This window comes from Leptopilina heterotoma, unplaced genomic scaffold (genome assembly GCF_015476425.1).
Source record: "Leptopilina heterotoma isolate Lh14 unplaced genomic scaffold, ASM1547642v1 Lhet_81, whole genome shotgun sequence".
NCBI lineage: Eukaryota > Metazoa > Arthropoda > Insecta > Hymenoptera > Figitidae > Leptopilina > Leptopilina heterotoma.
The window spans coordinates 2,114,031-2,125,162 of NW_025111185.1; the positions used below are offsets into that span (position 1 = coordinate 2,114,031).

General features: G+C 22.0%; 3 protein-coding genes across 5 annotated transcripts in view; 2 read left to right on the forward strand and 1 right to left on the reverse strand.

The window, feature by feature from the left end:
• The window catches only part of LOC122511209 (Fanconi anemia group J protein homolog), a 120,600-nt gene extending 113,957 nt beyond the window's left edge, over positions 1 to 6,643 (forward strand). For 2 of the 3 annotated variants that reach the window (XM_043626326.1, XM_043626328.1), the window contains 5 exons: positions 990 to 1,304; positions 3,027 to 3,359; positions 3,770 to 3,966; positions 4,032 to 4,083; positions 6,361 to 6,643. In XM_043626326.1, coding sequence (XP_043482261.1) covers positions 990 to 1,304; positions 3,027 to 3,359; positions 3,770 to 3,966; positions 4,032 to 4,083; positions 6,361 to 6,453 — 990 coding nt within the window. In that variant the 3' untranslated portion in view covers positions 6,454 to 6,643. The remainder of the gene's footprint in view (positions 1 to 989; positions 1,305 to 3,026; positions 3,360 to 3,769; positions 3,967 to 4,031; positions 4,084 to 6,360) is intronic. The other variant, XM_043626327.1, reaches the window with a different exon arrangement.
• Positions 6,644 to 6,906: 263 nt separating this feature from the next.
• Positions 6,907 to 7,840, reverse strand: LOC122511211 (coiled-coil domain-containing protein 86). The gene is made up of 3 exons (XM_043626330.1): positions 7,601 to 7,840; positions 7,201 to 7,405; positions 6,907 to 7,080 (listed from the first exon to the last, which is right to left on the reverse strand). Exons 1-3 carry the CDS (start codon positions 7,696 to 7,698, stop codon positions 6,997 to 6,999), a joined length of 387 nt encoding a protein of 128 aa, XP_043482265.1. The 5' UTR covers positions 7,699 to 7,840; the 3' UTR covers positions 6,907 to 6,996.
• A 23-nt stretch (positions 7,841 to 7,863) lies between these two features.
• LOC122511210 (protein HGH1 homolog) lies at positions 7,864 to 11,116 on the forward strand. The gene is made up of 6 exons (XM_043626329.1): positions 7,864 to 8,117; positions 8,470 to 8,698; positions 8,844 to 9,074; positions 9,153 to 9,437; positions 10,566 to 10,727; positions 10,951 to 11,116. Exons 1-6 carry the CDS (start codon positions 8,018 to 8,020, stop codon positions 11,057 to 11,059), a joined length of 1,116 nt encoding a protein of 371 aa, XP_043482264.1. The 5' UTR covers positions 7,864 to 8,017; the 3' UTR covers positions 11,060 to 11,116.
• Positions 11,117 to 11,132: the final 16 nt, after the last annotated feature.

An 11,132-nucleotide genomic window follows, 5' to 3' on the forward strand; every position in this document is an offset into this window, starting at 1 on the left:
TTCTAGCGAAGAATTTTATTCAAATTCCTTTAAGTTTAAATAATTGAATTCCCATAAAAAATGTATTATTTGTGAAAATAATTGAATTCTTAAGAAAAAATGTATTGAAAACAATTGAATTGTATAGGAAAATTTTATTAAAATTGCAATTTAATTAACTATATCCTGTAAATAGAATTATTGAAAGAATTTTATTTAAATGTTTTGAAATAATTGAATTTCTCAGACTATTTTTTTCAATTTTCTTTATATATTTGAATTCTTTCGAGAAACTGCATTGAAAAATTTAAAATAATTGAATTGATGCGAAGAAATTTATAAAAGAAGCTGGTAAGTAATTGAATTCCTGTTAAATTTTTATTTAAATTTTGTTTAAATATTAGAATTCTTTTGGAAAATTTTATTAAAATAATAGATATAAAAAATAATTGAAATGGGAAAAATTTTTGAAAATAATTGAAATTTTTCCAAGAATTTTATTAAATTTTTGGAAAATAATTGAATTTTAGAGAAGAATTTTATTATTTATAAAGATAATTGAAATTGAAGGGTTTGTATTAGAATTCTTGGCAATTTCATAGTTTATAAGGCAAACAAAAAAAAAACACCAAAATTCAGAATTTTCCTATAAATTCTAAAAATTTAATTTTTTCCAGTACTTTTAGTAAAAATCCTTGACTTTTTCCTGAATTTCTTGACTTCCCTGACTTGTGGCAATCCTGTTACACATATAAATGTCCTGGAAAAATAATAAATCTGTCCTAGAATGTCCTGAAAATGTCCTGGAATTTTAAGACATATTTTCAGTAGACACCCTGTGAATATTTTCAATTACCTTTTTTTAAATTTTATTAATATGATTAACAAATTTCTGTTACAAGTGATAATATATTGTTGAATAATTCCAATTACCTTTTTTTAAATTTCATTAATATGATAAGCAAATTTCTGTTGCAATTGATAATAATATTGTTGACTAATTTTATCAGCAGGTTGAGGACGATGTTTGGGTTCGAGGTAGTCGACCAACAAAGAGACGCATAAGAATGTTAAAATTGCTGTGTATGTATCCGGGGGTAATTTTCAAACCGCTATCCGATTTGGCGAGATCTATTATTTTGGCGTCGGGCACTCTTGCCCCTATTAATTCATTCCAAAGTGAACTTGGAACAACTTTTCCGAATATGCTGCAAGCAAATCATGTTATTCCAAGGGAGCAAGTTTACGTACGTGGGATTGCATATGGACCAACTGGAATTGGTCTCAAGGCGAATTATCAAAATACCAACTTATTTAATTTCAAGGTAATTTCTCTAATACTTTCTTTTCTTGAACTATAGCAAATGTTACGAAAATTACAGAATATTTTTTTTATTTTTAAAAATCAACTTCAATTTCTGAATAATTTTAAATTGAAAATTACTTTAAATTAAAAAAAAATATGTACTATATTCTCTAAATCTGAATTAGTAAAACTTACTAGTAAAATTACTAACAAATGATACGCTCATCAGCGCACGAAACGCGCTATTCCATTTATTACTTTTTAAAAAATATTTAATATTAAAATATAATTCAAAAAATTAAGAGTCATTTACTAATTGAAATTGATAATATTTATTAATCTATATTAATAACCGATGTATATAATATTGAACTCTTTCAAAAAGTTTCACTAATTTTTTTTTAATATAGTCGATTTTGTTAACAATTGTAGTAATAATTTTGCTATTAACTTTTATTATAATTATTGATAGAAAATTAAAATCTTTTAAACAATATTATTAGAGTTTTTGTAAATAATTAAATTCGTTTGAAGAATTTCTTTAAGTTGATTATAAATAATGTATTTTTTTAAAAATTTAATTGAGAATTTTTAAAATAAATGAATTAAACAAAGAATTTTTTAGCCTTTTAAATAATCGTGTCTATTAATAATTATAATTAGGAATTTTATTAAAATTGTAAAATAATTAAATTCTTGATAAAAATTTTACTATTTGAAAAATAATTGAATTCCTGCAAAGAATTTTATTATTTATAAAAATAATTAAATTGTTGCTAAGAATTTTTCAATTTATATAATAATTTAATTGTTTTGAAGAATTTATTAAAATTTTAGAAAATAATTGATCTGTCGAAAAATTGTATTAAAATTTAAAAAACTAATTAAATTTTTGCAAAGAATTTTACTATTTAAAAAATAATTGAATTCTAAAAAGAATATTATAATTTATAAAAATAATTGAATTGTTTCGAAAAATTTATTAAAATTGTAGAAAATAATTGAATTTTGGAGAAAAATTGTATTAAAAATTGAAAAAATAATTGAATTTCTTTAAAGAATTTTACTATTTATTATAAAAATAATTGAATTCTTCCAAAGAATATTATTATTTATAAAAATAATTGAATTTTGGCGAAGAATTTTATAATTTATAAAAATAATTGAATCATTACGAAAAATTTAATAAAATTGTATAAAATAATTTAATTCTGGCGGAAAGTTTGATTAACAATTGAAAAAATAATTGTACTTATGTAAAGAATTTTACTTTTTATAAAAATAATTGAATTCTTTTGAAAAAAAATGTTATTGTTTTTTAAAATAATAAATTGTATTCTATCGAAGAATTTAATTAAAATTTGTGAAAATAATAAACAATAATAATTAATTATGTAGGTACTTGATAACTGAAGTTCTTGAATTTTGAATCTGAAATTATTCAAAAATTGAAGCTTATATTTAAAAATAACAAATTTTGTAATTCACAAAAGAATAATAAATTTAATTTTTGTTCAACTTCAAAATGCTATCAAGCATCCGAAATACAATGATTATTAATATAGATTTTGAATTTTTTTCTGTAGACTAACAAAAATTAGTATTTTGCTTCATTTTATTCAATAATTTATACTTGTTGTCTAAAAAAAGAGAAGTCTGTAAATTTGTGTGATTTTTTCAAATATTTTAATAACAAAAATTAATTAATTAATTTTTTTCTTAATTAATCAATTTTTTTCAGGACGAATTGGGAAGATTGTTAGTTCAAGTGTCTGAATCTATTCCTCATGGAATATTGTGCTTCTTTTCGTCTTATAAAATGATGAACTTGCAAATTGAAAGGTGGAAGGAGACTGCAGTGTGGCAACAATTAGAAAACAATAAACACATTCTCGTCGAGCCACGATTTGGCAACGAGTTAGATGAAGTAATGACGGAATTTAGATCTGTCATAAAAGACACTTCAAATTCGAATAGATTTGGTGTTACAGGTGCTCTTTTATTCGCCGTTTTTCGTGGAAAAGTCGCCGAGGGAATTGATTTCAGTGATAATGAAGCAAGATGTGTTTTAACTGTGAGTAAAAAAAAAAAAAATTTTCAAAACTTATTTTTTTGTTTTTAAACATTTTTTTTTAAATATTAAAAAAAATCCTAAATTAGTAGGAAAAAATGCAGAGAACAAGGATTGTTAATATAGAACTAACAAATTTATTTCTTTGTCCCAAAAATTCAGATTTGATCGAGAAAATTTTTATCAACTACTACAACAAGAAATTTGTTCTATTTTAACAATTCTTTTTTTTCTGTGGATTTTATTCTTCCTATAAAATTGTCACAATTCATTTGAAATTCGGTTTTTTTATTTTGTACATTCTTTCCCAAATGTATTATTTTCGAAACTCTGAATTGTGAAAGTTTCGAGTTTCTGATAAAGGAAACTTTAAAAAGTCGTCAAAATATTATCGAGATAATTAAACTTTTCAGGTTGGCATTCCGTTTGCTGTGAGAAACGATCCGGCGATAGACATGAAAATGATGTACAACAATCTAAATAAAGCGAAGGGACTCCTCAATGGAAGTGATTGGTATTCAATTCAAGCTTTTCGAGCCCTGAATCAAGCACTTGGAAGATGTATAAGACACAAAAATGATTGGGGAGCAGTTCTAGTCGTCGATGAAAGGTGAGTTATTTTTACTTATTTCAATTTTTCTTCAATTTATCCGGAAAATTATTTGCATATTACAGATTTGTAAGCAACGCTACAGTTAGTAATCTTCCAAAATGGGTGAAGAGCATGGTAAACAAAAACACTTTCTATTTTTTATTCTTTTCATTTAGTTAACAGGCTTCACACTCAATAATTAATTTTAAAAAAGGATCAAAAAGTCTCTTTAATACGGAAAAAAGTAGTAAAAAAAGTAGCTAGAGAAAATTAATTTTAACAAATAAAAAAAAATTGTTTTAGTCGATTCACAAAAAATTGATTCAGTATTTCCCTGACTGTTTCCTGATTTCAATCAAAAACCATTATTTTTATTCTAATCCTGCTGAGAACCTTAATTTAAAATTATTGAAAAATTTAGTTATTTTGCAAAGTTTTACCCTAAAAAATACAATTGTACTTAAAAGTAATTATTAAGTAAACAAATTAAATTATTTCATAAAATTTAATTTAAATTGTTCACAGGAATTAAGAAAATAAATAAATAATTTTTCAAAATAAAATGTTATTACAGTTTTACAACAATTAAAATTTTCAACGATTTCAATTTAATAATCTTTTAAAATTTAGTTATTTCTAAAAAAATCGTACTATAACGCTTTTAATATTCAATTATCTAAAATTTCAACTGAAATTCATTTTTAAATCAATTTTTATTAGACAGTTCAACTGAAATTCAACTATTTAAATACAAAAATAAATAATATTATAGTGAATAATTGAATGTTTCTCAAAATTTAATTCTTATAAAGAATTTATCAATTTTTTAAAAAATAATTCAATTTTTGTGAAAAATATTATTATTTAGGAAAAAAATTGAATAATATTATTGTAAAGAATTAGGAAAAAAATTCAAGAATTTATCAATTTTTTAAAAAATAATTCATTTTCTGAGAAGAATTTTATGAAAATAATTCAATTTTTGCAAAGAATTTTATTAAATTTTTTTTTAAATAATTCAATTTTTGTGAAAAATATTATTATTTAGGAAAATAATTAAATAATATACTTGTAAAGAATTCAAGAATTTATCAATTATTTAAAAAATAATTAAATTTCTGAGATGAATTTTATTATTTATGAAAATAATTGAATTTTTGCGAAGAATTTTCCTGATTATTTTTTTAAATAATTCAATTTTTGTAAAAAATCTTATTATTTAGGAAAATAATTAAATAATATATTTGTATAGAATTAAAAAAAGAATTCAAGAATTTATCAATTATTTTAAAAATAATTGAATTTCTGAGAAGAATTATATTATTTATGAAAATAATTAAATTCTTGCAAAGAATTTTATTGAATTTTTTTTTAAATAATTCAATTTTTGTGAAAAATATTATTATTTAGGAAAATAATTGAATAATATAATTGTAAAGAATTCAAGAATTTATCAATTATTTAAAAAATAATTGAATTTCTGAGAAGAATTTTATTATTTATGAAAATAATTGAATTTTTGCGAAGAATTTTCCTGATTTTTTTTTAAATAATTCAATTTTTGTAAAAAATCTTATTATTTAGGAAAATAATTAAATAATATATTTGTAGAGAATTAAAAAAAGAATTCAAGAATTTATCAATTATTTTAAAAATAATTGAATAATATAATTGTAAAGAATTAGAAAAAGAATTCAAGAATTTATAAATTTTTTAAAAAATAATTGAATTTCTGAGAAGAATTTGATTATTTATGAAAATAATTGAATTCTGGCGAAGAATTATATTTAATTCTTTTTAAATAATTGAATTATTTGGGAAAATAATAAAATTCTTGTGAAGAATTTTATACAAATTTTTATAAATGTAATTGAATTTTCATGAAAAATATTATTATTTATGAATATAATTGAATTCTTGCTTAGAATTTTATCAAAAATGTTTTTGAATAATTGTATTTCCATGAACAATGTTATTATAAGTGAAAGTAATTGAATTATTGTGAATTCTATATTAATTGAATTTCTGTGGAGATTTTATTATTTATGAAAATAATTGAATTTTGGATGAATTTTATCAAGTTTTTTGTAATAATTGAATTGTTTTGCGAAATTTTATGAAAATACTATTTATTGAAAATAATTGAACTTCGAAAAGTTTTTGAAAATAATTGAATCGTTTTAAAGAATTTTTACAATTCTTAGAATTTTTGTTTATTTCAACTATTAACGAATTTAAAGTGATGCAAATTTTCACCAAAAATAAAGAAAAAAGCTTTTAGTGTCATAAATCCAAAAAAAGTATCCAATTAGTAGTAAATTGTAAAAATAGTAGTAAATAGTAGGTTTTAGTAGATGAGTGCGAAGCCTGCGTTAATTACTTTAAAATCTAATTTTGAAAAATTCTTTCAAGTGGCGAAATCCATCGCGAGTAAATCTTCCGGCGGAATTAAAGGAATTTGTCAAAGTTCAAAAAATACAGGAAGAAGAACGTCTTCTTTTGTAAATAAGTGAAGGACACTCTCGTTAAGTTTTCGATTACATTCGTTAGGTTGTAAAGTGAATCGTCTTTGTTTCGTTTAGTTCGTCTATGTTTAGTTTCTTTGTTTTTAACATTTTTTTTAATTTTTCTTTTTTTTAACTCTCATCCTGACAGTGATCGTTAAACAATTATGAATTAAATGATTTTACATATAGAAATTTTTTTTTCTCTAATCAAAAAGAGACTTAAATTTAAAAAACTATGTATTAATAATAGATTCTTACATGTCTATTTTTATACTTCTATAGAATGTAGATAAAATATTTACAGTATTAAAGTGCGATTATGCAAATATATTTTTGCTTATATAGTATTCGAAATTTTCTTCTTTTTTTAATTATCTTTCTTGTTTTTTTAATTCAAGTTTAATTATTTTATTAGAGCAAATCTATTTCTTTTTATATATAAAAAACGAAATTGCTTTTGTTGACTTTTGTCGTTTTATTACAAATTTTCGCTTTTTGAACAATACTTACTCTATTTACAAGAAAATGTTACATTAATATTTTATTTCATTTTGAGGGTGTCTCTTTTTTCGATCATTCTCAACTGCTTCTTCTTCATTCTCTTTATTTTCGCTGTGTTTGTTATCTGAAAGGAAAAGAAAAATATTATTGCTTTTGTTTGTTGATTTTAGCAAAATATTGTTCACTGCTAAAATAAAAATTGCATTTAATTTTAAATTATTAAAAAATTTTTTTTTAGACTTACAACTTGGACGATTTCACTTTTCTTTCGATTTTCTTCAGCTCGTTTCAAATTATCTCTCCTCCTCTCTTTTTTTAATTCTTTTGCTTCTTTCATTTTCGCCACTTTTTCCCTTGACAATTCTTTAATGTGTTTCAAATCTTCCCTTAATTTCTGCTTCTTTTCAAATGACTGACGAATGCCTTTTGTTTTGACAATAGACGAAAACCTTTATAAAATGAAAAATAAACATTGAGGAAATAGAAGTAACTGGAAAATCACAAAATTATCCAAACAAATGGGAATTTTCTTGAAAATCATGGAAAATGGCAAAATCTAAAAATTAAATTTCTAAATTTTTCCTTTTTTTCTACGTGATTTTTTTAAACAATTTTTTTTTCTTTATTAATTTCTATTCACTTACCTTTTTCTTGGTTCTTTCCAAACTCGTCCTGACTTTGGTTTTCCTCGAGGAATAACAATTTTATTCTCTGAACTTTCTTCTTTGCCTGCTTCTGTCATTTTGATAAATTCGTAAGGATTCTTATCGTACTTTTTGTAATTAAAATCTTTAAATTTCTAACTTTAAATTATAAAATTTTCTCTGTAAAATTAAACGAGAATGAATCAACTTTGAGGTTAACCTCGTGTTCTATTGACATATTCGCCTCGTGGAGAAATGAAGAACCTGAAAGTACTTGATAACTTCCTAGAAGGTAATGTAGAATTTTTTCTTGACATTTATCAACAATTGTAGTGTCAGTTTGTTTTTCTTCTAATTTTTAAATATTTTGCAAAGTATAATTTGTTTTTGATTTTTGATTGAATTGTTAATGTCAAAATGGACGAGGAACAATTAAAATCTCTAGAGGAGATATCACAATTTCTAAATCCAGAAACTCGAACGGACGTGAAAGATGTGACTATTCAACATGTGCTTGGTAAGTGAAAAACATAACCTTCATTATTTTGTAAATAAATATATTTTTAAACTACTTTTTTAGAGTTACTGCATTTTTGTAAAAATATTATTGAAAAGAAGTAGATTTTCATAAATTATTATTATTTTTATATTTTTTATGTTTTTATGTTTTAAAACAATTATTTCTTTTCTAAAACTATATTTTTTTAAATAAAAATAGATTATTTACCAATAAGTTTTCGAATTTACTGTCTGTTTTTACAATTTACGTTAATTAAGGAATCGTTTAAATGTAAAATAATTAAAATTTAAATAAAAATATTCAATTACTGTGATTTATTTAATGTTTGTGTAAAATTTTATTATTTCAGGAGTTACAGGATCAGCGGAAGGAAGAGAATTGCTTTTAAAATTACCTGATATTTTAAAAAAAATAGTTATACTTTTGCAGGATAAATCAATAATAATAGCAAAAGCAGTAACATTGTCATTGATAAATATTAGCGCTGATGAAAATGGAGCAAGTGCACTTTTATTAATTTCCGAATCTTCGAAACCTGACGACAAATTAAATTCTAATTTATTCGAAATATGCTTAAAGTGAGTAATTTAATTTTTAAAAATTTTAAAAAAGACTCCCATAAATAAATTAATTAATACAAATAAATAAATTTTGCATGTTTTTGATCATAAAAATTTTCAATTTCTAAACTTTACGTATTTAAATTAATTTTTTGCTTTTCAGATACATCACGGAGGGAAACATTAATTTGGCAGATCCTTGCTGTATGATTTTATCAAATATGACAAGACCATCAACATTTGTTGAGAGAATTGTAAATTTAATTGATAAAAGTGAATATACTTGGGAGACGATTGTTTCCGTATTTTGTAAGCAGGGAGATAAAAATTCTGCCTCTTTAAATTATTTGGGTCCTGTTTTTAGTAATTTAAGTCATTCTCAAGTAGTACGAAGGTTTGTTTTTAAAAAAAACTTGTTTTTTGTAATTATGTTTCCCCTTTTATTGTGTATGACAATAATTTTTTTTTTTAGATATTTAACGGACAGAAGTAAATGTTTGATTAAGAGGCTACTTCCATTCACAGAATACGCTGAAAGTGAATTACGAAGAGGTGGCATTATTGGAACATTGAGAAATTGTTGCTTTGATTTGGATAATCACGATTGGTTTGTGAGTTCAGATATCGACATTTTGCCGAATCTACTTTTACCGCTTGCCGGACCTGAGGAATTTGACGATGAGGATACTAATAAATTGCCAATTGATTTGCAATATTTACCTGAAACCAAACAACGTGAATCTGATCCTGATATTCGGTATGGTGATTTTTCATTTTTTTCTAAATATTTTCAGGGTTCAGTTAATTTTAGTACAAGAAATTAAATTGCTTGAAAGAATTAAATTATTTTAAGAAATTTTTAATAATATTCTTTGAAGCAATTTAATTACTTTCATTCCTTTCATCATTTATATTAATAATCGTTGTATATTCAGGTAAACTGTTCGCAGTTTGTCGCAGTTTGAAGTTAGTTGTTTACTTTTTTGTTTCATAACTTTTTTAATATTTTTTCTTTTTAAATATTTTCAATTTTAAATTTAATGTATTGAAAATTTTTGCAAAGAATTTTATCAAAAAATTTGAGAATAATAAAATTCCTTCAAAGAATTTTTTTTATTCAGGAAAATAATTGATTTCTTGTGAAGAATTATGTTAAAATTTTTGATAATTCTAATTAAATTCTTTTTGAAGAATTTCTTTCAATTTTTTTTAAATAATGGAGTTTCTTTAAAAATTTCAAAAATAATTGAATTTTATGATCAATTTCTTTCAAATTTTCAAAATAATCGTGTTTGATAAAAATTGAAATTTAACACGTAATATTATTGAATCTTAATACAATGTTAGAAAATAATTAAATTCTTTTGAAATTTTTTATAGCGAATTAAGAAAAAAATTAAATTCTTTCGTAAAATTTTATTGAAACTAATTAATTTTTTGCAAAGATTTTACTACCTATTTAAAAAAATAATTAAATTGTTTTAAAGGATTTTTAAAATTTTAGAAAATTTCGAATACTATAAGCAAAAATATATTTGCATTTTGTAAAAAATTTTACTATTTATAAAAAATAATTTAAGTCTTGCGAAGAATGTTATTATTTGTGAAAATATTTGAATTCTTGCGAAGAATTTTATCAAAATTTTTGAAATTAATAAACAAGAATAATTAAATAGTAAAGTAGTTAATATTTGAATTTTTTAAAAGTTTGAATCTGAAATTATTCAAAAATTCATATTTAAAAATAAAAATTGTTTTAATTTAAAATTACATTTTGTGTAAGAATTAAATTATTTCAGATTCGAAATTACACTTAAGTTAAAAAAATTACTTTAGTTAAAAAAATATTTAGTTATTTAATTAAAATAATTTTTCTCTCTTCCAGATTAATGTTGCTTGAATCTTTAATCCAATTGTGTGCAACAAAAAAAGTGCGCGAACATTTTAGAGAAAAGAATGTTTACGTAATTCTTCGAGAATATCACAAATGGGAGAAGGAAAAAACAATTCTACTTGCCTGTGAAAATCTCGTTGATATTTTAATCAGGTTCGATTAAATATTTACTTTAGAATTTTTGAATTTTCATTTTGAAATTGTTTAAAATTACTCTAGTAAATTATAAATTTTTACTAATTTTTTATTCTCTATTTTTATTTCTCTACTAATTACTAAATGAAATCTGATGAAATAAAATATTTAAGATAAAAAAACAAATTAAAAATTTAGCTAAAAATTTATTTCTGTGATTAAATACGAAATATCTTTTTAGAACGGAAGAGGAAATAGGAGTAGACAACTTGAAAGAGATTGAGGTACCAGAAGAATATAAAGAAAAATTCCACAAAATGGATCAAGATTTTATAAATAGTACAACATAAGAATGTGCACATTGAATTTTAATATCTAATGTAAATATCCTTTTTTTTCAATAATCATTCAACTTTTTTTGCA

Excerpts from the sequence above, each read along its gene's own strand:
- LOC122511210 (XM_043626329.1), top strand. The coding sequence starts at position 8,018 with ATGGACGAGGAACAATTAAAATCTCTAGAGGAGATATCACAATTTCTA. Across the intron at positions 8,118-8,469 it reads GACTATTCAACATGTGCTTG|GAGTTACAGGATCAGCGGAA; the intron begins GTAAGTGAAAAA and ends TTATTATTTCAG. Across the intron at positions 9,438-10,565 it reads GAATCTGATCCTGATATTCG|ATTAATGTTGCTTGAATCTT; the intron begins GTATGGTGATTT and ends TCTCTCTTCCAG.
- LOC122511211 (XM_043626330.1), bottom strand. The coding sequence starts at position 7,698 with ATGACAGAAGCAGGCAAAGAAGAAAGTTCAGAGAATAAAATTGTTATT. Across the intron at positions 7,406-7,600 it reads TGGAAAGAACCAAGAAAAAG|GTTTTCGTCTATTGTCAAAA; the intron begins GTAAGTGAATAG and ends CATTTTATAAAG. Across the intron at positions 7,081-7,200 it reads AAAGTGAAATCGTCCAAGTT|ATAACAAACACAGCGAAAAT; the intron begins GTAAGTCTAAAA and ends TTTTCCTTTCAG.